The sequence below is a fragment of the Protopterus annectens genome, chromosome 16.part0 (assembly GCF_019279795.1).
Source record: "Protopterus annectens isolate FY-2018-M chromosome 16.part0, PAN1.0, whole genome shotgun sequence".
Lineage (NCBI taxonomy): Eukaryota > Metazoa > Chordata > Ceratodontiformes > Protopteridae > Protopterus > Protopterus annectens.
In genome coordinates, this window is record NC_056750.1 from 561,509,904 (window position 1) to 561,535,010 (window position 25,107).

The 25,107-nt window shown below is 41.0% G+C and overlaps 1 protein-coding gene across 1 annotated transcript in view; it reads left to right on the forward strand.

Annotated features, from left to right (window-relative positions):
* The window catches only part of ASS1 (argininosuccinate synthase 1), a 681,159-nt gene that overhangs the window by 289,922 nt on the left and 366,130 nt on the right, over positions 1-25,107 (forward strand). The window contains exon 9 of the mRNA XM_044057968.1: positions 16,944-16,974. Coding sequence (XP_043913903.1) covers positions 16,944-16,974 — 31 coding nt within the window. The remainder of the gene's footprint in view (positions 1-16,943; positions 16,975-25,107) is intronic.

The window sequence follows — 25,107 nt, forward strand, 5'->3', positions numbered from 1 at the left end:
GTACAGATAATAAAACATTAACCACGACTATCAGCGAGAGTCATACTTAGCTTTATTGAAATACAGAGGGACTGAACTGCAGGATGTTAGTGTATCTTCTGCTGAGATGCTGGTGAGACACAAGTTCATAGGGAAAGTTCCTGGGTTTGCTTCTTTGTTCACTCTTGAATTAAAAGTCCGGTACAAGAGCAAATAAAAAAGGATCAGTCAGTAATGAAATTTTGCTATAATTAATATGCTAAAGCTCTGTCACAGTTACAGAGCAAACGGAGTATGAATTTGTTAGGCATCTATTGTGAAATGTATGAAGCCATCCTCACTTTCTGTTCAAATTGCTGACGGCAAAGTGTTTAGAAGAAACAGGTAACATCTGTTGATAATGAATTACTGGGGCTAGTACCAAATCCTTCTGCATTCAAATGGTTACTTAGAAAAGTAGCAGGAAATGAATGAAACCTCAGTAATGAAATGTTAGGTAAAATGAAAGACTTTTCAAATGCAAATCTGTAATTAATAAAAACCTAATTGCATCTATTTTATTAATGTTCTGAGCAATATGCTGCACTTTGCATAATTGTGCTGAGGAATGTTCCTGGACTGAATCAAGCTCATCAGTGTGTAGCATTACATTGTTACAATAAGCTGTATCTTTACATAATTATGTTTTCTCTCTCATAAGAAATATAAAATGTTCTGCTTCTGAAAAAGTGAGTTGTGGTGTGTGTATGTAACTATTTGATATTTTTACCCATATTCAGAGCTCATATATTTGTCATATTGTCTGTTTTTTTAATTCACTCAAAGTAAATCTGATGCAGCTGGCAGCATTACATCTCATGCCTTGCTTCTTCTTTCATATTTTTTTCAAAATCTGAATGTTCCATGTATTTCCCTGCCTTGAATTGGCTAAGTGGTAGGCCTGAACAACCCCCCCCCTACTGCCACCATGGTGGCAGAACAGTGTGTTAGATGAGATTGAGGCCCCTATTTTGAAAATTGAGAAAAAGGATGAGTCTTCATTTTACCTCTTCTTGAGGATATTTCCTTTGGAGAGACCCTCAGGTTGATAAAATACACTCGTGCGTGGCCAGCTGTTCCACAAAACATTTGGATGCTTATGAGTGGCAGGTTGACGTGGATTACAGGGTTGTATGATATTAACACATGCAAGATGGCAAAAAAAAAAGATAAAGGTGGTCTATTCATCTGTATTTTTGATGCATCTAGCATAATGCTGCTATCCTTCACAATCCGTATCTTCCACACATTTTAAAATTCTTCAATTCATCTATAGTCCACTAGCTTCATTGGTACAATGTTCCATTTATTCTTTACCCATTCTATGAAGAAATATATCCTTATGTCCAGATTGAAGAGGGTATTGTCAGTTTGGTAATTGCATCCCCATCCTCTACCCTCTTATATCCGTTTTTCAGATTGTTTCTCTCAAACTGCACCCTTCCTATTTTATGTACTTATATTGCATAAGCCCTCTGTCTATTTTTCTAGGAACAAACAATTCTAGTTCTTCATCAGTCTTAAGGCTTTCTTTTCCACTCTTCCAGCTAGTTTTAGATTAAGTTTGTCTAGAGTCTGTGGTTAAGTGTAACATCTGCAGTAGAGAAACACTCGAATTGAGTGCATTCTGCACACCAAAATGCTGCCGCTGTCAGCCAACCAAAGGTCTTACCTGGCATCATAAAGCAGTATCCTTTGTGTGACTTTATCATGTCAGCATAAATCCCAAAAGCCAAGAACAACTGGCCAGTCTGTTACCAAGTAGAGAGTTTGAGTCTGTGAATAGTTTGGGTGAAAGGATTTGTTCCTCTGCCTCTTGGGGCCTATGCACCATCAATTGTCCTGTGCTTCCCAATTTCAAACCTCTTTGTGGAACAGGTCATAGAGAAACTATTTACTTATCTGTTATTCAAACAAGATTAAGTCTGTTAAAAGAGTTTCTTGGTAAAGTATCCAGGATGAAGTTGTATGCAACTTAAGATGTTATGTAGTCCTATCTCGCCTACATTCTTACCCGTGGGTTCGGAGCCGAATATCGGCTTTGACTCGGCCAAACTTTTCTAGCTTGAAGTCTTCTATTGGCTGGGCTAAGCAGGTATCCCATGGTGCACTGCTCCATATCCCCAGATCTCGTTTGCTGCTGGTGTAGCTCGGACGTGGTCTCGCTCTTGGCTGTGGCTAAGTACCTTTTTCTTGTCTTAAGAAAGATCTATTGTTCTAAACTAAAAGCTATTTTCATAGCTATTGTCCTTAGTGTTGTTTAGCATTTGGTAGTGTGCTTGTTTTGTGGTATCCTGATAACTGTTTCCTTGGGCTAGGCCCGTTTCAGTTAGAGGACCTAGTCCTTCCGTCCTTATATTGTCAAACCATTTAAATTAGAGGTTTGTTTTTCGGTTATCCACCCTTGTAGTCATAAAGCATTTTAGTTAGAGGTTTTTGGCTTAGTTGGTCTCAGTGTGTCTCTCTAGAGTGTGTGTACTGTTTCTACTTGACTGATTCCCGCGTTTTTGTGGTGTTGAGTGTCTGTGAGTTTTCCTGTCAGACTTTCTCTTGGGTCGCGTTGTTGGTGTGTCTGGTGAATATGTCTAAAGATTCCAAAGAGCACAAACCTTCCGGTTTCAAAGAGTGCTCAAAATATGGGTACAAAATGTCCATCACCGATGGTTTTCTGTTTGTGTCTATTGCCTGGGAGCCATTCATCTGCAGGAGTCCTGCAGCTTTTGTCATGCGTTCAGTCCCAGAGTGCTCCAAGAGAGAAAGAAAAGCTGATCCTAAAGGGACTCTTGAAACCCTCTTTCGAAGAGGTCTTAGATTCTTCTCCCAGTGCTAAGTCTAAATCATCCAGGTCAAAAAAGAGATCTCCAGCTCCGTCAGCTTCATTGGAGCCTCCGGAGAAAGTCACAAAAATTGCATCGACCTCCTCTGCTCCACTGTCCTCGGGGCTGCAGGAAGTGTTGGTGTTGATGGAACCGGCGTCGGCTCCTGTTATTTTGGAACCCCTTCGGAGCCGATTGCCCAGTCTCAGACCAGTCTCTCCTGAGAGGATATCTTGATCTCCCTCCCTGTCCTCCAAATCCTCCAGGACACTTTCGGATGTGGATGTTGATAGGGTAGTCCAGAGGCTCCTACAGTCACCGGTTTTGGCAAAATTGTTTTCGGCTCCGGCCCAGTCGGCTCCGGAGCCTGTCACGACCCCTGCTTCGATCATTCCTCCTCCGAGCACATCTCTGTCTTTGGAGCCAGAGTGTTCTGTGCCGTGTGATGTTGCTAGTCCGGTTCCGATGGCCCCTCCAGCTCCATCAGTACCGACATCGGCTCTGACCCCGTCGGCTCCGTCCTCAGGGTTTGGGACTCGGGATTCTTCGGTCGGGCCCGAGGGGGACATCTCGGGACATATTTCGGTTCCGAGTCTCCCTCTCAGTGTCTTGGCTCAGGAATCCCAACTCCCGTTGTGGTCTTGGAGGCTGGCTGGTCCTCGGACTCGGGGGGACCAGCCTTCGAGGCCATGCGGACTGCACTGGCCAGATCGTCAGCTTCCTCAGGTGGATCGGTCACTCTGTCCCCCATGACTCCGGTGAGAGCCTCTGATCACCACCTATCCATGGACAGCAGAGCACCAAGGCCTAGGGATACCCCCATGAGTGGTCCCCAACTTTCTGAGGGCCCTTCAGAGTTCGTGCCTGAGGAGCCCCCTAGAAAGAAAACGTGCAAGAGGAAGCACATAGACTCCCAGGACGAGTCCCTCACCTCTGATACTGACCTCGAGGAATCGGAGCGGTCCCCCAAGTCATCCTCTGATGATGTTTCCTTCTCCGACATCCTGGAGATACTGAAGCAAAGAGGTGACTGGCCTTCCAAAGCCCCTTCCAAGGAGGAGTCATCTTCCTTAAGGCCTTTGGTGCTCAGCCCTCCACCTCCTGGGTGTCCCCACCCTTCGACGAGCTCCTTGATTTAATTTGTTGGAGGGTGTGGGAAAACTCTGATTCTGTGGAGCGTGTACCCAGGTGCCCCAACAAGTTTCTTTCTGCTCCCCAGGGTAAGGAGTTCTTGTCCAAAGGAGTCCCTGTAGATGCCATGGTGGTGGTGGCGACCACTCAGAAGGAAGTAGCAGAGTCCTCTTCTTCCGTCCATCCTCCTAACAAGGAGTCTAGGACCATGGACCGGTATGGGAAGCGTACCCTCTTGTCAGCAACCTTTGCCTTACGGTCGCTGAACTATCTGTCCCATTTCACTCCACTCCAGAAAGAGCTCCTCAAGGAGTTAGGAGATACTCTTGCGGGTAACGTCCTTGAGGCAGTGGCCCAGATGGTTAACGCCCAGGTGTCTACCCTCATTTCCATTGTCAACTCCTCCATGCGGCTCATTTTGTATGCAGCCGAGGGAGCAAGTAGGGCAGCAAGCTCAGGAGTCGCCCTTAGAAGGCAAGCCTGGCTGCGCCTGTGTCACTTTGCGGAGGCCTTCAAGTCTTCCTTCACTGACGCCCCCTTTGATGGTTCTTCTTTGTTTGGAACCAAAGTGAAAGACACCCTCACCAGGTGCGAGCAAGAGGGAAAGACCCTGTCTGCTGTAGGGGTCCGTTTTTCCCTTCCTTCTAGGCCTTACCTCAAGGCCCAGCGGGGTAGGAAGATGTGGTTCAAGAAGTCACAGAGGTTTTTTCCTGCCGCACAAGGTGAGTCCCCCTCCAGAGGCAGAGGAGGGGGGAGGTTATTCAGAGAGATGCTGCCCTAGAGGCAGAGGGGGCCCCAGCAAATCGGGAGACCACGATTCCTTTCACGGCTCCCCTACTCTTGTTCCTGAGGGAGTGCCTGGCTGTGCTTATCTGGAGTCAGTCGGGGGTCAAATTTCGTTATATCCGGAAGCCTGGAAAAGCATCACCCAGGACCGATGGGTATTACGAATAATTTTCGGAGGTTACCTTATTCAGTTTACATCAGAACCCCCATCAATCAGAAATATCCCAGACGTTCCACCCAGTCAAAGGGATAAAGCAGCCTTGGAGGTTTCAAAGCTGCTAGGAAAAGGAGCCATCCAGAGTGTCCCCTCAGACCAAATTGGATTAGGGACTTACTCAAGATTCTTTTTGGTGCCGAAAAGAACAGGGGACCTGAGACCCATATTAGATCTCAGCCAACTAAACAACTATGTACAGAAGTCCAAGTTCTGTATGGTCACACTACAATTGATTCTCCCATTGTTGGGAAAATGGACAGGGCATCCAGGAGTCACCTACGCTTCCGTCTGGGAAGCTAGTCATTTCCAGTTTCGAGCACTGCCCTTTGGTTCACCACAGCCCCCAGGGTGTTCATCAAGTGCAAGTCAGTGGTGATGGCTCACTTGAAACATCAGGGATTCCAGGTGTTTCCGTATCTGGATGACTGGCTCCTTACCACCCCCACCAGGCATCAACTAGTCCAAAAACCAGGGACGCTACCATCACTTTATGTCAACAGTTGGGTATAACACTAAATTGGGAAAAATCTGCTTTGTTGCCCTCACAGCGTATCACCTTTATAGGCGCAGAGTTAGACACCATTCAAATGCGAGCATTTTTACCGCAGGAGAGGATCAGAATATTGCAACAACAAATACACATCCTGATGCCCCTGAAGAAAGCAAAGACAAGATGGGTTCTCCAACTTCTGGGGACCATGGCAGCAACAATTATGTTGGTCCCTCTAGTGAGATTGCACATGAGACTTCTCCAATGACTTCTCTTTGTTCAATAGTCTCTCCAGAAATTTCCACTTTCTCACCCCATTTTGCTCATGGACAGTTGCAAACAGGACCTCAGTTGGTGGCTTTGCACCAACAATTTGGACGGGGGAAGGTCCTTCGTTCCACCCATCCCGGTTGCCACAGTGACCATGGACGCCCCCCAGATGGTGGGGGGGGGCATTATCTAGGCAGGACAGTCCAGGGCACGTGGCAAGATCACGAGATACATCTTCATATCAACGTCCTAGAGATGAGAGCAGTGCTACTTGTGCTGCAGGCACTTCAGAGCTTTCTACCTCTAGGGATGATTGCAGTACACTCAGACAACATGTCAGTAGTGTGGTATCTAAACAAGCAAGGGGGAACCAGGTCTTATCCCCTGTGCAGAGGGGCCATGCGAGTGTGGCAGTGGGCAGTAACTTCCCAATGTTTTTTGGTGGCAACGCACATTCCGGGGAAGTCCAACGTGATGGTGGACAGGCTAAGCAGAGCTATTCTGATGCCTTAAAAGTGGTCCCTGAATCGTCTGATTGCAGAACGAATCTTCAGCAGATGGGGTCAGCCTTGCTGCGACCTTTTTGCCACCCCCCTCAATGCCAAATGCAGCAACTACTTCACGCTGATCCCCCCACAGGGGGAGTCACCCAAGGTCACTCTGGTTCACAATTGGCCCTCCAGTCTGCTTTATGCTTTCCCTCCATTTCCCTTGCTCTCAAAGGTGATTCAGAAAGCGCAATCATTGGGAAGCAGAATGATTCTGATTGCTCCACACTCGCCACGTCAAGTCTGGTTCCCTTTTCTTCAACCTTACATTGTGAACACTCCTTGGATTCTGGACCTTCAACCAGATTTACTGACACACATGTTGGGACAGTTCCACCCCTCTCTGGTGACCCTCCGGTTGACAGCCTGGCTACTCCACTTCCATCGTTAGTTAGGCTTCATAAATTTTCACCAGAAGTGGTTCACATTTTATTTTCCTCTCATAAGCCATCTACTAGGAAGATTTATTCCAGCAAATGGAAGAGGTTTTCTATTTGGGTGCATACCCAAGGGATTGATCCTTACACAGCTCCAAAAGCTTCAGTCTTGGAGTTTTTGTCTATTCTTTTCCATCAGGGTTCCACATCAGCTACCATCAAAGTTCAATTGGCTGCGATTTCTAATTTTCATGTGGCGAATGAGCCTAGTCTCATGGCCCATAGACTCTGCAAGGCGTTCCTGAAGGGTACTGTGTTACTCAGACCCCCGGTCTCCGAACCTATCATGCCCTGGGATCTCAATTTTGTTCTACAAGCCCTTACTTTACCACCTTTTGAGCCTGCAGCTACCTGTGAATTGAAATTCTTGACCTGGAAAACAGGCTTCTTAACAGCAATCACTTCAGCAAGGCGAGTTTCAGAAATTCAAGCTCTCTCTATCAAACCTCCCTACTTAATCTTTCATAAGGACAGGGTTTCTCTTAGACCAAACCCTTCTTTTCTTCCTAAAGTGGCTTCTGTGTCTAATCTTAATCAATCCATTGAGTTGCCTGTATTCTTTCCTCAATTTTCATACAAAGCAGAATTTAAATTTCATCAATTGGATGTATCCAAATAATGTTCTTTGCTGTGCCTCAGACTCACCAAACAACCGAAAAATGAGTATAAATGAAAGAAAAGGTGAGACTCCGCTGGATGTTCCACTGCTTTATTAAAATACACAAAAAGTTGTATCCAAAACTGGTAAAAAGCTCCAACAAAATATAGCTCCAACAAAATATATATCCACTGACAAGCGCTTTCGGGTTAGAACCCTTCATCAGATCACAAACTAAAAGCAATTCCTGATATTTAAAATACAAATTAACCAATGAAAGTTAGTAAAAAGCCCGCCTTTTCTGCAAGGCTGGCTTTAAAGGTACACAGTCATTTAAGCCCAGAGTTCTGTGAGCCATCAATTCCAAAATCCATTTGGACTCCATAGATTCAGTTAATAGTTTAACATCACCCCCACTATTGTTCATAACAACATTAACCACTGCTTTAAATTTAAAATTATGTGTGGGTGGGTCTCAATATGCTTATATAAAGCATTATGTACATCTTTATTCCTAATTGAGGACATATGTTGCAATATTCTTACCTTGAACATATTGTTGGTTTTGCCAACATAGAAACATGTGCATTCAGTGCACTCCGCTATATAAACTAAATTACTTGTCCTACAAGAGGCTTTTGCTTTAAAGCTAAAGACATGTCCACTAACTGGATGTGTAAAGGTATAATCTTTATTTATAAATTGACATGCTTTACAATATCCACATGGGACACTACCAATTTTTTCTTAAAGATACGAGTTTGGGTTACTGTTTTCTCTTTACAAAGAATATCTTTTAGATTCTTGTTTCTCCTGTAACCAAATTGTGGATAAGCCCCCACTATATTTCTTAACTTGTTGTCTCCCCTCAAAATATTCCAGTTTCTGTTGACAATATCCCTGATGTCTCCTATATTACTGCTATATGTAAACAATACCCTTGGTTCATTGAGTTTGTGTGTGGTATTGGTGGTTCTTATTTCCCCTTTATTACATTTAAGCCATGGCTTAAATCTATTATCTCTTTTTGTGTGATTAGTATCAACCACTCTGTTAACCAGTTCTCCTCTATAACCCCTTTCTAAAAAGTTGTTCTTCAAATTAACCATTTCACATTCAAACATCTTATCATCCAGATTCAGTCTGGAAATTCTGCCAATCTGGCCCTGAACAATATCAGTAGTGTCCCATGTGGATATTGTAAAGCATGTCAATTTATAAATAAAGATTATACCTTTACACATCCAGTTAGTGGACATGTCTTTAGCTTTAAAGCAAAAGCCTCTTGTAGGACAAGTAATTTAGTTTATATAGCGGAGTGCACTGAATGCACATGTTTCTATGTTGGCAAAACCAACAATATGTTCAAGGTAAGAATATTGCAACATATGTCCTCAATTAGGAATAAAGATGTACATAATGCTTTATATAAGCATATTGAGACCCACCCACACATAATTTTAAATTTAAAGCAGTGGTTAATGTTGTTATGAACAATAGGGGGGGTGATGTTAAACTATTAACTGAATCTATGGAGTCCAAATGGATTTTGGAATTGATGGCCCACAGAACTCCGGGCTTAAATGACTGTGTACCTTTAAAGCCAGCCTTGCAGAAAAGGCGGGCTTTTTACTAACTTTCATTGGTTAATTTGTATTTTAAATATCAGGAATTGCTTTTAGTTTGTGATCTGATGAAGGGTTCTAACCCGAAAGCGCTTGTCAGTGGATATATATTTTGTTGGAGCTATATTTTGTTGGAGCTTTTTACCAGTTTTGGATACAACTTTTTGTGTATTTTAATAAAGCAGTGGAACATCCAGCGGAGTCTCACCTTTTCTTTCATTTATACTCATTTTTCGGTTGTTTGGTGAGTCTGAGGCACAGCAAAGAACATTATTTGGATATTTATTTCTTTTGGTTCGTTTTTGCTATGCCAGCTATGGATGGTGAGAATTTGACTGTTTCTTTAGCAGCATTGAACAGTGATGGAGCCATTGGTGAACCAACCATACGGTTTGTTGATAAAGGTTTTCTCACAGAAGACAACCCCCTATTAAATCTAGGCTTTGTAATTAACAGAACTGACATTACCATAGATAAAGTTCCTGTAGCGACTGATAAAAATTTTGACAATTTGATTCGTGATCTAAGCTACAAGGCTGGGAGACTACAACGGTTACGTTGGCAGACTTTTCATTTAGAAGCCTGTCAAAGTTATGGTATTGTTCCAAGAGGCATGCGAATCATGTGCATGCCTGCACAGGGAGAACGTTACCCCGAACTTTTAGCCCAGTGGCAGAGGCTGAACATCCAAACAAGTTTTAAGTATATGGACATACTAAATAACTTTTTTGCTCCTGAGATGGCAAAGTTAAGAAAAGATGTTGAAGCTTTACATAACCAACTAGAAACCCAATTTGGTGAGCCGTTCCATAAGGCACGTATAAGAGAGCTATTAGACACTATATCTGACAACGACAACAAGTTACGTTTACAGAAGATCAGTAAACTAAGGAGAGACTATGAAGATTGTACCGCAGGTAACATCTTGGTTTGGCCCAGGTTTAATGCTTCGAATTCTGCTCCCAGTGATGGGACTAATAGGAAGGTACCCCGACGTCATCAGAATGGGAGGGGTGAGACAAGAGAATCTGTAGCACCAGTCGACAGTACGATGGATGGCAGCAATGGCGCCTTACAGAACGATAGGCAAGAGAAGACTACTAACTCGTCGACAGTAGAGGGTTTTAATGTGTCCATCCAGGACAAGGCACCTATACATACATTATTGGGTTCCCACTCAGATATTCCTTCTGAGCATGTTTCGGTCCTCAGTGCCACATTAACTCAAGCTGACACTGCTACGAAGGATGATTCCTGTTTAGGAGCTCGGCCAAAACACACGCAAGGGCCCACACGTTTTTTGGAGCGGTTGCCAGCTCCCATGAAGAAACGAGGAGCGTGGAAATGCTCGTTGAGCAAGGGGAGAGACCCGAACAAAAGAAGGAAGATACTAGACTGACTTTTAACCATGATGATGGTATTGTTTTTAATTTATCTTCATATATTTTGAGTAGCGAAGAATTATATGTCTTGAACAAAGGCATGACCTTTGTACCGGACAGACTCAGTGCTTTTAATGAAGTTATGCTTGATATTATGCTTTTTTGTAGAAATTTAGCATTGAAATGTGCTTTTGGTGTTAATAATGAATATAACACAACCCTTAGACAGCCAAGCTGTTATATACCACCTTTCTCTCCAGCTCTTAATTTATTCATAGGTAGCTGTGAACATGACTTACAGCAATATTTCAAGAATAGGGTGTTTAATGAATACCATAACTTGACACAAAAACAGAAGAAAGCAGTGTCAGTAACAATAAAAAGTTAGTCATCAAAACAGCTGATAAAGGGGGAGCGGTGGTAGTACTAGACACCATTATGTATGTTAGAAAAATAGAAGAATTGCTATCAGATAAACATACATACATACAGATTAATCCTGTGGGTATAAAAACTATAGTAGATAAAGTACATAATTGTTTAAAAAGATTGCTTTTTGAAATGAAAATTAGTGATGATACATATAAATTTTTATTGATAGATAAGGCCGTCATTCCAATCTTTAAAGGTCTACCAAAGATACACAAGTCACTTCATGACCCCCCACTACGACCCATAGTTTCTGGCAGAGGGTGGGTGACGGAAAATATTTCCATATGGTTGGAACACACATTACATCCTTTTGTAGATAAATTGTCCACCATACTTAAAGACACAGGAGATTTCTTGCTTAAATTAGGTGATGTTAATAGAGAGAGGACACAAATAAATAGAGATTTTTTGATGGTTACCTTAGATGTTCAAAACCTATTTACTGTAATTAGTAATGACTATGGGGTTCAAGCTGTTAGTGAGGTATTGGCAGATCAGAATGTAGATGAGGAGAAAATAATATTAATCAGGACTTTACTAACCTTGGTCCTAGAAAATAATGTGTTTGTAGGAGCACAACATACATATAGACAGGCACAGGGGGTGGCCATGGGCACTCCCTGTGCCAATACTTATGCCAATATGGTCCTTTGGTATTGGGAAAAGGCTATGATTTTTAACAAGCCTGAATGGGTGCAATATATACATTTATATACACGTTTTGTGGATGATATTTTCTTTTTGTGGAAGGATGATGTTACATCTTTGAATGGTTTTTTAGACTATCTACACTCCACTACTACATTCTTGAAGTTTACTAAGAAATGTTCAACCACAAATATTGATTTTTTAGATGTATGTATATCACAAAATGAAGCTGTTTTTTCTTCAAGCCTATATAGGAAGGAGTGCTGGAAAAATACAATGCTTTGTTTTGATAGCATGCACCCCCGATATATGTTTTCAAATATTGTTCAGGGCCAGATTGGCAGAATTTCCAGACTGAATCTGGATGATAAGATGTTTGAATGTGAAATGGTTAATTTGAAGAACAACTTTTTAGAAAGGGGTTATAGAGGAGAACTGGTTAACAGAGTGGTTGATACTAATCACACAAAAAGAGATAATAGATTTAAGCCATGGCTTAAATGTAATAAAGGGGAAATAAGAACCACCAATACCACACACAAACTCAATGAACCAAGGGTATTGTTTACATATAGCAGTAATATAGGAGACATCAGGGATATTGTCAACAGAAACTGGAATATTTTGAGGGGTGATAATAAGTTAAGAAATATAGTGGGGGCTTATCCACAATTTGGTTACAGGAGAAACAAGAATCTAAAAGATATTCTTTGTAAAGAGAAAACAGTAACCCAAACTCGTATCTTTAAAGAAAAAATTGGTAGTGTCCCATGTGGATATTGTAAAGCATGTCAATTTATAAATAAAGATTACACCTTTACACATCCAGTTAGTGGACATGTCTTTAGCTTTAAAGCAAAAGCCTCTTGTAGGACAAGTAATTTAGTTTATATAGCGGAGTGCACTGAATGCACATGTTTCTATGTTGGCAAAACCAACAATATGTTCAAGGTAAGAATATTGCAACATATGTCCTCAATTAGGAATAAAGATGTACATAATGCTTTATATAAGCATATTGAGACCCACCCCACACATAATTTTAAATTAAAGCAGTGGTTAATGTTGTTATGAACAATAGGGGGGGGGGGGTGATTAAATTATTAACTGAATCTATGGAGTCCAAATGGATTTTGGAATTGATGGCCCACAGAACTCCGGGCTTAAATGACTGTGTACCTTTAAAGCCAGCCTTGCAGAAAAGGCGGGCTTTTTACTAACTTTCATTGGTTAATTTGTATTTTAAATATCAGGAATTGCTTTTAGTTTGTGATCTGATGAAGGGTTCTAACCCGAAAGCGCTTGTCAGTGGATATATATTTTGTTGGAGCTATATTTTGTTGGAGCTTTTTACCAGTTTTGGATACAACTTTTTGTGTATTTTGATAAAGCAGTGGAACATCCAGCGGAGTCTCACCTTTTCTTTCATTTATAATCAATTGGATGTACACAGACAGTTATGCTTCTATCTGCACCAAGCAAAAGATATCCGGAAGTCGGATCAACTATTTGTCTCCTTTTCGGAAAACAAAATTGGGTCCCCGGTCTCCAAGGTCACCATATCCAGATGGATATCTAGTTGCATATCTTTCGCCTACCAAGCGGGAGGAAAAGATCTGCCATTTCTGGTCAAGGCTCACTCTACTCGGGCTGTTTCTACTTCTACAGCCTATCAGGCCAGATTGTCAATGGATGATGTATGTGCTGCAGCTACTTGGGCTTCTCCTCACACATTTGTTTCTCATTACAAATTTGACGTGGTTTCTAGGGGCAGGTCGTCCTTTGGCTCCACAGTACTCAGGAGTATTTTCCTATGAGCCACCCAGGATGTAGGTGCTAGGGACGCTGTCCCACGGGTAAGAATGTAGGCAAGACAGGACTACATAACATCAGGAAGTTATGTACTCACCATAACGTTTGATGTGTGTAGTCCATCTCGCCTCACATTCTTACTTACCCACCCACCTTCCCCCTTCCTGGAGGATCTGGAGGTTAGGTTGTTATTTACAGAGTTCCCTTTACTTTAGTTTATTCTTTTTATCTGGATGTTGTGTATGCATGGGGTATGAATGAGTATTGCAACTAACTAGATCTGGGGATATGGAGCAGTACACCATGGGATACCTGCTTAGCCCAGCCAATAGAAGACTTCGAGCTAGAAAAATTTGGCCGAGTCGGAGCCGATATTCGGCTCCGAACCCATGGGTAAGAATGTGAGGCGAGATGGACTACATACATTATGGTGAGTACATAACTTCCTGTTTTTTATCATTAAATATTTGGCCCAATGTCTCTGGAATCAGCTCTTTTCTGAGCTGTCCTATGGCTATAATCAGTTGTAATCATCACAGAATGAAAGCAAATATTTGCACTTCTGGCACCATGCATCTCCTTTGTGGAACTTGTGCTGGACATTTAACATTCAACAGTAGGTCTTCCATTGGACAGGATGCTAAAAGAGAGGAAGTTAGCATTATAGATTAAATCCCAGAGTAGTAAGACCATGTTCTATTACATCTTTTTTGCTCATGTCAGGTACCATATTCACAGTGTTGTGTCATATGATTGTCCTACAGAAGATTCTGTTTGTCTGAGTATGAAAAATCAGTATTCCTTATTGAATATACCTCTAGTTTTAGATCTTTTCTGCCATTGCTTAGGATGTTGGGGCCTTGTGTCACAGCTCAGAGTCAGAGTCCTCTTTGCTTGTTGCCAGCAACAGCTATAATTTGAAGTGCCACATCACAGATAAAGTGCCCTTTGGAAAGGATGTGCTACAAGCACCTTACCCCTGAATCTGCCCTTCTGCATGCTAGCTCTTGCCACCCCTGTTGGGGTATATATGGGATATTGCCTTGGAGTATACCAGTCAGCTGTTCCCACTGTAGAAGGACACTTGAGTTAAGACATATGAATACTAAGCATACCATGTGATCTATGTAATGGCCCTTTATAGTGGTTGCATCAGCAGCTGTTGTTAAAGAAAACCAGCTCATAGTACTACAACCCTGTGGTCAGTATTCCTTTTTTTTACAGGCAGAACCCAGTTCAAACAGTTTAAAGAACTGGAGACCATATGAGTACTGCATTTCCCTAACCCTTGCACAAGGGTGTCATGCTTTGGCAAAAACTAGGGTATGATGTTTTTGGTAGGACTGAAAGTAAGGGCACTAAAAAGAAGTACCACAAGAGACCATTCTGCAACACATCATACCCTTGAAGGATCACCCTATATAGGCAGACTTCACATATCTGTTACTTTTTTCAATATACTTATTAATCCCAGACTAGTGACCTGTTTTTCACAAGTAAGGACCAGATACTTTTTTAAGGAAAAATATATTGGGTGATTGTAAAAGCTAATGACTATTTTGTTTTTCTTTCTTTTTTTTTTTTTTTAATAGCCTTGATGTTCTTCCTAAATTTCAAAGTTAGTTCAACAAATTATTTTCCTTTCCCTTTGTTGTATTTTATTTCATTCCGGTGCATTGCTGTAGTGTATTGGTAGAAGAGACCAAGGGTTCAAGTCCCCTAAGAGTCACCTAATCACCAAATAGTTACAGAGCAAATATTACCATCTATAAAGTGTTTAAAGTAAACCAGAAAATCAGCAGGAGAGCCTGGGCCACATTCAACAAGATTAGAGTCATCATTATTTTGAAAAGTGGATGGTTTGTCTGTGACACTGAAGGCCTAAGTTTGATTAGTGGTCTGGATGTCTTCCTTTCAAGTGAGAGAGGGACGGAGATGAGTGGCTGATGGGACAGCTCTCCCCTTTCCGGTTATCAGAGAGTGTTTTATCTCCTGGGAAGTCCTTAATGGAGGCGGGGAAGACTGTCTGCAGAAGGCAGACAGCAGAGTAGACAGTGGTAGAGGGGCACAGTCAGGCACCTGCAGCAGGGAACAAACACTAAAGCACATGTGCACTTCTGCACAAATGTCATTGTACCTCATGCAGTGCAGAATGAAAAGTAGTAGAGAGGCTGTAATGAAAAAGCCTGGCACTGCGTTTGAGCTCTACCATTGCAACCTTTACTCTTAGAGGAAAGAGTCAAGGTACTGGGCAGCATTCACACCCCTAGTGCTTAAGGTCATCAAGGAGAAAGATCCTATGTGGTTTTCTGTGTGACATAAACATCAGCAGGATAGTAGGGTAGTGCAGCAATAATGCTGCTACTTCATTGAACTTGCTCCTCCATTTTGACTGCTGGAAGAGGTACCTTCTTTGTGGAGTCTGAATGAAGTCCTTCGGTCAGCAAGGTGTTTTGGATTCCTCCCCATTCCAAAGACTTGATGATCCTCCTTACTGCTTGCATGTTACTTGTGTGAGCATACATGCACTTGTCTGTGCATGCATGTCACTTCATGTGCACTTGTGCGCTCATGCATGTGTGTGTGTGTGTGTGTGTGTGTGTGTGTGTGTGTGTGTGTGTGTGTGTATATATATTTATATATACACACACACACACACACACACACACACATGCACAAGTTTCTGTACATGCATATGAGTGCATAACCACTTGTGCACACATGTATATGTGTGTACATACACATGCGTCTGCATGCAAGTGTATGAGTTTCTGAGTGTGTGCATGTGTTGCTGAAAAAAATTGGTTGTGTTTGTGTATGTGTGTATGCTCTATGGCAGATGGACTGGTAACTGTTTAGGATCAGTTTATTTTATTTTTATTTGTTAACCAGGGTAAAATGCTGTTCCTTGTGAACCGTTTTCAGGTTCAGCTTGTGAAGAATAAGAGGAAATAACAGTAGAAAAACGTGTTAAGTTAAAGCTATGAAAAGGTTGTGTATTGGTTTTATTGCTGCCAACTGCTGTTCATTTTAATTAATACAATTTTCTGTCTAGAGATGTTACACTCATGGCTCTGGGATACATCTGGTTTTGGGTTTGTAAAACAGAGTAATACAATATGATAAGCACAAACTCAATGTCAAGACAAATATACCACTAACAGAATGGCATTATAGCATGTCCAAACTTGATTAAGTCTGACATAGTGGATAATACATTAGAGAAAGCAATAAGTATGGTTCTGATTGGTTACAATGCAACATTTACAGTAGGAACACTTCTCTGCCTTATGCCTATTGCTAAGTTAGGCTCCAGTGATCTTAAATAGAATAAAACAGGTGTTGACAAATTAATAAAAATCATCATGTTTCCATTGTTAAAATCCCACCAGAGTGCCTGTAGTACTATATGATGATGAAAAAGAATATTGTTTAATGTTTTACAGACATAAAAAAACTGGAGCTATAGGTTCATATTACCCAGTCACTTAATGTGTGTGGAGTCAGTCCGTTAACCTCACAGCTCATTATTCTCTGTAAAATCAATAGAATATCTGTATCAAAAACAGGTTGCACCTTATTTATGGGACTTTGAGTAAATTAAGTCTTGGACACAGTTCTGGTTCTTTGTCTGATCTTGGAATGAATGATTACTTCTGTCTATATATGGTAAAATACTGTTACATTATTAATCGTCATGAAATGCTTATTTGCTTGTGTCTTTGTTTTTCAGTTTCGAGTCTGGTGTCTTGGAAAACCCCAAGGTAAAGTATCACACTGCTTCAATTGCTCTCTTTATGTTTGCTATTATGTTTCCAATGTCTGATGTATCCGACCCATAATATGAAATTTCACGGGGTATGTTTTGTTGGCAATGTTAGACACCATCACTGTTATAGGTCCAGCAGCATTTGAAGATTTTTTTTTCTACTGAGATGAATAGGGGAGGGAAACATTTCAGCATGACACGATACAATAAAATGTCATAGCTAGACAATAAAAGAGCAATTAGACAGATGAGGCACACTGAGGAAAAGAGAATACATTTTTGAGTTCAACAGCTTGGAGCAGCGGTTTCTTTCATTCAGGGGCGTTCAGTTCGATTTGATCAGGGGTCACAGACTGCTTCAGTGTTTCAGGCAGTGAGGGCACTCCTCCCAGCCATTTCCATCCCAAAGTAAGACTTCTGTTAGACTTCCCAAGAATTATTTTATTTTATTTCCTTTGCTTTTGTGAAAGACTTATGATAATTTTTATTCATTTTTTTTTTTTGTGGGGAGATGGAATCAATTTCATCTAAAAGTATATTGGTGCTTAGAGAGGGAAGAGAAAATAAAATCTCATTGTATTCAGAAATCTGCTTTGGGTAGTCACAGACTGAATAGATGCTTTTAGGGCTTCGTTTAAAGTACAGAGCTTACTGTGTCTGATAGTTCAAGGAGGTCTAACTTTATAACTTATACAGTTGTCTCCCTGACAGTATTTTTTCCCCCATTTATGCATTGCTTTACACCAACAATGGCCTGAGGCCTGTAAGTCGGGCCTTTGGTTCTATTGTGCATCTGTTCATATTTCTACATTTATCATTACCTCTTCCTGCACCAGACAGGAGAACTGCCAATGCAAAAAAAATCTCAGGGAACAAAGTCTTTACTTACTTATTTATTGTTAATTCTGAAAAGTAGATCTGAAACATATGTTCTGCCTTGACTGTATATTCCCTAGGCAGGCTGGTAAACTTCTGCCTGTTTCTTTCCTACTTGTAAGGTTAATGCTTTGAATTTTAGAAGTACTGCATGCATTTTCTGTGTAATGACTTAAACTTGGTGATGAAAAACCTCAAAAGTTTGCTTCTTCCCTCAAATCCACTTTTTATGAATGACAGCACTAGACACGTATTTTAGTTTTAGGTGTTTTATCTGCTAAGCTGTGATTTTAGAACAATGACATCTTTTTTTTGTAGTCATTCAGGAAGCAGCTAAGCCTATGATTTTGTGACTTCATATGCAAAATACACTTTTTCCTATGCAATACATTTTGCTTACCACAGCGACTTTTGAAACAACTAGAAGAGCATACCTGCCAGAATTGTATCTTCCAGGATCTGACATGAGCACTGGTCTTAATGAAAGTCCTTGTGTAGATATGAAACAGCTCCAGTTGTAGTGGACGCTAAATTTATATCTAGTGAAAGCCCTGTGGACTGGACAACAAATATACTGAATTAGATGAACTGAAGCTGAAATTTGTTTTCAAACTAGAAGAAAAAACATCAAAAACAACAACAAGAAAAGTTTTTGTATCTGGCAAAAACTGCATTTCATTGGGAAAAAAAATTACAGCAGCCAGAGCAGCTTAGCTCAACATTTGGTGGGTATAAAAAAAAAAAAAAAAAAAAAACAAGGATCCACACCATAAGAAGAGAGGCAACTGACCCTACATTGTGGACATGTAGTGTGATCCATTTTATAACAAACATACAACATGGAAGGAATGGTCAGGTCTAACAGGAGTAGACATAATGGTGCATTTGCTGAGATATGAATTACTTGTGCAAACAGGCAAATGGCAGAAACATGAATAAATTACAGAAAAATATATTGCACATGAACTTGTCCTATAAAAAGTGGAGAAACATGAGAATGAGAAAGAAAACATCAAAAAGAAAAACTTCTAGATTGAGCAACTTCTAATGAGTAGTGCTGTGTGAGAGATTAAATAAATAAACAAATAAAAATAGTGAGCCTTGCAAGCAGCAGCTAAATGGTTTTGTAGAAACAAAACACTGTCCACTTGTAGTTGCATGCTTATTCTATGGGCACGCTTATTCTATGGGCACGCTTATTCTATGGGCACGCTTATTCTATAGGCACAGTGACAGTGACTGAGGATCAAACCCCAAATGCTAGACCTGCTTGCAGAAACTGTAACCACTGAACCACTGTACTATCCTTCATTACTACTGTATTCCTCTGTACTATCCTTCATTACTACTGTATTCCTCCTGTACTATCCTTCATTACTACTGTATTCCTCCTGTACTATCCTTCATTACTACTGTATTCCTCCTGTACTGTCCTTCATTACGACTGTATTCCTCCTGTACTGTCCTTCATTACTATTGTATTCCTCCGTTATATCAGGGATTTATGTATCTAAGTGTTAAGTTTTTTTTTCGCTCCCTGCATCTGTGTATGGGTTTTGTATTTGTACTCTAGAGTATCCAGTGAGAGGCAAGAAGAAACTAAATTAATTCAGTCGCTAAGTAAGCCTGATGGCATAGAGGCAGTCTGAGCTGGGGGCAGATAAGCCTGATGGCATAGAGGCAGTCTGAGCTGGGGGCAGAACTCATGCTGCTAATAGGACTGGCCAGTGGGGATAAGATGGAGGATGATGGCCAGTGCTGTCTTATCCTGGGGTGAAAGGGGAGGGGAAAAAACTAATGCCTGGCAACCTCTAATGGAGATGAGGAGCCTTGTAGGAAATCTTGTATCATTGCACTAGCCATATTCACAACTAAGATAATCAACTGGCCACTGTAAGTAGGACAGCTCCCAGGCTGCAATCGCATTGCTGACCATCAGATTGCTCACACCCAGGGCTTAATCATAATTTGACTTAGGAATGGGGTCCATTCCCATCATGGTATTAGAAACCCAAAAAACTTGGGGAAATTAAAAATTATGGAAGCCCTACCAATGCAGTGTGTGTGACAAGAGGTTTGCATGGAAAAGGGCCATGGTACTTCATCAGCATATCCACACAGGGCAGAAATTGCAATTATGCCATGATAAAGGACATATTATTATCCCAGGGATAAAAATTCAAAGGGGGATATTCCAGGATGACTCTGTCACAGTTGCTATTCTGCCTTGCCATTATTTCATTAAGCTGTTTACGTAACAGCTTAGGCCATGGCTACAATTTGACTTCTAGCAAACAACAAAATCTAGTGACTTCTCATCTTCTCTTTGTCAATTATTTAAAACTGTATAGCTCATCAGATGAGGAACTGAAAGCACAGCTGCAGGTTGTCAAAACTTTTTCAGATGATATTGGAATGTCATTTGGTCTTGATATGTGCAAAAGCAACCTTTAAAAAACGAAAACTGCAGCACCAGGAAAACATAAGTTTATGGCAAGAATGTGATATAAAAGAACTTGAGCAAGATGGAGTGTATAAATATTTGGGAATTGATGAAGGATCAACAATAAAACATGAACAAATGCAAATAAAGCTCAGTAAGGAGTACTTTAGAAGACTTAAATTAATCCTGAAAACAGCATTGACATCTAGGAACATGATCCAAGCCAGAAATCAATTTGCTCTTCCTGTCCCAACTTATAGTTTTGAAGTGATTGACTGGCCCCAAAAAGTGTTGGATAGGCTGGATATTAAAATAAGAAAGATGCTTCATGCTCACCAAATGATTTATAAGAATCAGTGTATACCAAGATTATATATTCCCCGTTCCAAAGGAGGGATGGGCCTCCTTGAAATTTATTACATGTATAGAGCTGCAATCGTGGGACTCCACACATATCTACTGACCTCACAAGATCCAAATGTAGTGAAAGTTTTGAAACATGAGGAGAATAAATCTAATATGACATCTCTGCTTAATTTAGCAGAATCATATCAATGTCAAGCAGGAATGGAAATCAAACCAGAAGTAGATAAAAACCAGGCAGCAACTGAATTTGCTAAAAAAAACAAAAGAAAGAATATAAAGTGAAGGACCAGATGAGAAGGCAAGAAATGTGGAAAAAAAATCTGTAAGGGCAGAAAACTTCTGGACGAGCCTCATGTTGATCAAGAACGAACGCAGGAATGGTTAAGGAGAGGTGAATTCACATCAAGAAATGAAAGGTTAATATTGGCAGCCCAAGAGAGTGGGCTACGTACACGCTGGTTTACAAAGTCCATTGAACATGTGGGAGAAATAGACATATGTAGGTTTTGTAAAACCAAACTGGAAACAGTCACACACCTTGTTGCTGGTTGCGACACACTAATGGCACTAGAGGGACTGTATACTGAAAGGCATAATAATGTGGCGAGACTGTTAGAGATTGTGCAAACATTATGGTATCAAAGTCGTTGAAAAACACCGGAAACATGAGCCACAAAGAATCATTGAAAATTATGAAGTTTATATCACTTGGGATCACCCAATAACAGCAGTTCAAAAGATAGATGCTAGAAAACTAAATATAGTGGTCCAAGAAAAGAAGACAAAAGTAGCATTGATCATTGAAATCAACACACCTAGTGGCTACAGTGTCTTGCATACAGAGACACACAAAGTCATAAAATACCTTGATCTGCAGGCAGAAATGAGAGCCATGTGGAAAGATAACCAGACAATTCCAATAGTAGTAGGAGCAACTGGTCTTATAAAAAAGAATTTACAGTCGTATTTAGATATGTTACTAATTCATGTCACACTGTACGAATTGCAGGAGTCGTCATTACTGGACACATTGCGAATGCTGCGAAGAGCACTTTTGGCTGACATCAAAGAGTGAAACAATACTAATTTCATGAACTTTAATCGTACTTTGACTTAGGAATTGGGTCCATTCCCATCATGGTATTAGAAACCCAAAATAAGTAATAAGCCAAACCACGAACTAAGTCCCAACAACCAAAAGGAAGAAAGCAGTAAGCACCGTGGTAGTCCAATGAACCTCTCCAAGCTGTAACTGTAGATAAATCCTTTATTAAACACGAACAACACAATGAGGTAAACGAAACACTGATAAATCAAGTGCTTTCGCCTGCATAGATGTCAGGCTTTTTCAAGATGAAACAGCAGGGTAACCAAGTTCATTTAAATAGAGGCTTTCAATGATGATTGTTTCAATTAAACAATTACATTAATTAAATTAAATTAATTGAATTAAATTGATTGAAATGCTTTGTCCAATACCAAAATGTAAAATATACTTTGTTGAGATGGAAGCATGGTTGTGCACAATACTTTTGATTTCAAGCAAATAAAAGAAATAGAAACCCAAAATACTTGGAGAGATTAAAAAAGGGTTTAACACTGAGTACCTCTGAGATCCACTTCCTTAGGGGTTGGGGGTCACACCCAATGAAGGGTCATATCTGAGGTACCTGGAAAGGAGCAAAAGTGGGATTCGGAAACAAGTGATCCCAACAGCTTGGGAATAACAGGCTGAGGCTGTTTGGAGTTGAGAGGGGATCAGGGAAGGAGTTAAAAATAAATACATTCAGTCATTCTCTCATCACCCATCTAATCCGGCTCAAGGCTTCAGGGGAGCACAAATATATCATTGCACTCAGTGGGCACAAGACACAAAAATTAGTCCTGGACTGGGCAGTGGTCTAGTTCAGTTTGCTCTCGCGTGTTTTTGTGATATGTCTAAGAAAAAAGCAGTACATTTAGCTGGTATACAGTTGCATTAAATTAAAGATAATTTTATTGAAACTAACTGATGCTATCACTGGATATGAGCTTAATTCCTGATTTAAAAGTATTGACGGACAGAAGAATATTATCTACTCCCACAACAGGATTAGAAAGTTCAAAAATTTCAGCAAAGTAAACTAGAAAAACATACATTTAAACTTAACCTTAGCTTTCTGGCTTACTGTAATGCTTGTAGCTTTATTAGGAGTGAAACTGTCCATTAAGCCAGCAGAGATGCTGTCTTAAGGGACTTCTTGTGGAAGGAAATGCCATTGTAGTCCCATCTGAGCTGGTAGCTGGCTTGGTTACTGAATTCAAGTATCAATCAAATTGGTATTTCTGATAGTCAAGTTTAATACACAGGCAGGTAATTATGGACGGGGGGGTGCTTGTTGAATCTCTGGGGGCTGTTATTTAGAGCCTCAGTAGTTTGAAAATGTGTGTGTGAATGAAAGAGGTATGTACTAACTTCAAGCTTGAAGCATTTCAAAGTATCCCCCTCCTCAATTGTACAGTCTTAAGAGTCAGTGTGTGAGTAGTAGACATGAGGGGGCGGGTGCAGTGGAATTGTACAGCTGCCTTGCAAAAATGTTTGAAAGGTGCAACAATAGGTTTCTCTCTCTACTGTTTTTGTGTTTGAAAAATACTTTCAGTTTGAGTAGTTGCACTGTTTGGGCTTGAACTTCTGATAGGGAGGCTTTTTTTGATAAGCAAGCCAAGAGTAATTTTTCAGGGTCAAGTAGTCAATGCAGGTCTTGCTTCTTCAGGGGGTTCTGTGTGGTTGGTTTGCCCATTAGTTCAGCTTCCCAAATGCCCTCTCCATGGATATAGCTTTTCTTCTCAAGTTCCATTGCTCAGTGTGTACACATCCACTTGGCACCTCAGTGCCAGCATAAGAATTATGCAAAAATCCCAGAATGTGCACACCCCTGTAGCACACCCTGAGCCATCATAAGGATATGCACACACCATTGACACCACAGTGCCAGCATAAGAATTGTGCAGAAACCCCAGAATATGCACACCCTGAGCCATCATTAGGATGTGCACACATCTCTGGCACCCTGTGCTAGCATAGGAATGCACACTGACCTCAGAATCTCTATTTCTAACTACTCACATTGCTTGGATCTCATCACAGTGTGTACCATTGAAAAAGATCCTGCATGCATTGCTTTCCAGGTTGAACCTTCACTGTGCTCTTTTGGTTCAGGGCCACACCAGTATCTGCTACCTCTGTCTGTAGTGATGACAGAGCCAGCATCTGCATGATAAAGAAGACTTTATTAGGGAAGTGTGAGGATGAATTTTAGATCATTCTTGTAAACTGCTCTGTTGTACATTTGGCTTTCCCTGAACCCTCATGGGTGGTGATGTTCTCTTTTGAGGGATTAACATCCCACCTGACACATCCTCACAGCTGCAAGTGACATCAGAGACATGCCCCTTTGGCATCTGCTTTTGAGAGCAAGACCCAAGGGGTTGGTGTTACACTCCTTTCTATGTTAAAAGTCAAAACTTGTTCATTATCACATAACGAGTAGTGTTCTGAGCCCCTGAGAAGATTCTAAAACTTAAGTCAAACTAGGGGATCAATCCCTTTGTCTTCCACCAGGCTGGTAGTAATGTGCTGTTGAGGATTGGAAGGTCCCTGCTTATGTCAGATGTTCAATGAATCTTCTGCTAAACCTATACTGTTGTTTGAACATTATAGCTTTATTAACACCTGATAAGAGATGGCTGAACGGGTGTGGAGAGAAGACATTTTTTCATAGCCAGGGGCTGATACCAGTGTCAGATGCAGCACAGGTCTATCAGGCATGAGTAGCATCTCCCTGCATATTAGAGATCTGTTTCTCACTGCACAGCAAGCAGCTGGTCCTCTTCATGCATATCCTACACAGGAAGGGGATAAATCAACCATTTCAGTTGCTTGTTGTTGGTTGACCTCTCCCTTCTGTATTCCCAGTGGCTGCAGAGTCTGAAGGCTTTGGGGTTCATGTTTCAATATGGCAGGGTGTATGAGTACCCTTCCTTGATTGCTTCACCCCAAGATGACCCCCCCCCTTTTTTTGAGGAGACCTTGTGAATTTTGAAAGCATACCTGTGCTCAGACTAGGCATTCTCCATCAAGGGGCTTTTTATGATTTTATTTTGTTTTGTTGCACACTGACTTGGGTGGAGTAGGAGTTTTCTCTTGTCTCCACTCTGCTGTGACCATGGAATTGATATATACATTCACACCATCATCCCCTTTGGGGGAGAGTGATGTCCCCACAGATTATCACATTAATAACAGTATCCTAAGCACGCAATCAGTCATGAGGGATTTGGACACCCAGGTTGACAGCAACCTAACTTTTGACTACATTGTTGCTTCCATTGTACAGAAAGCTTTCTGCATGGTCCACCTCATAAGTAAAGGTATATCATCCAGGGACAAGAAGGTCATAACAT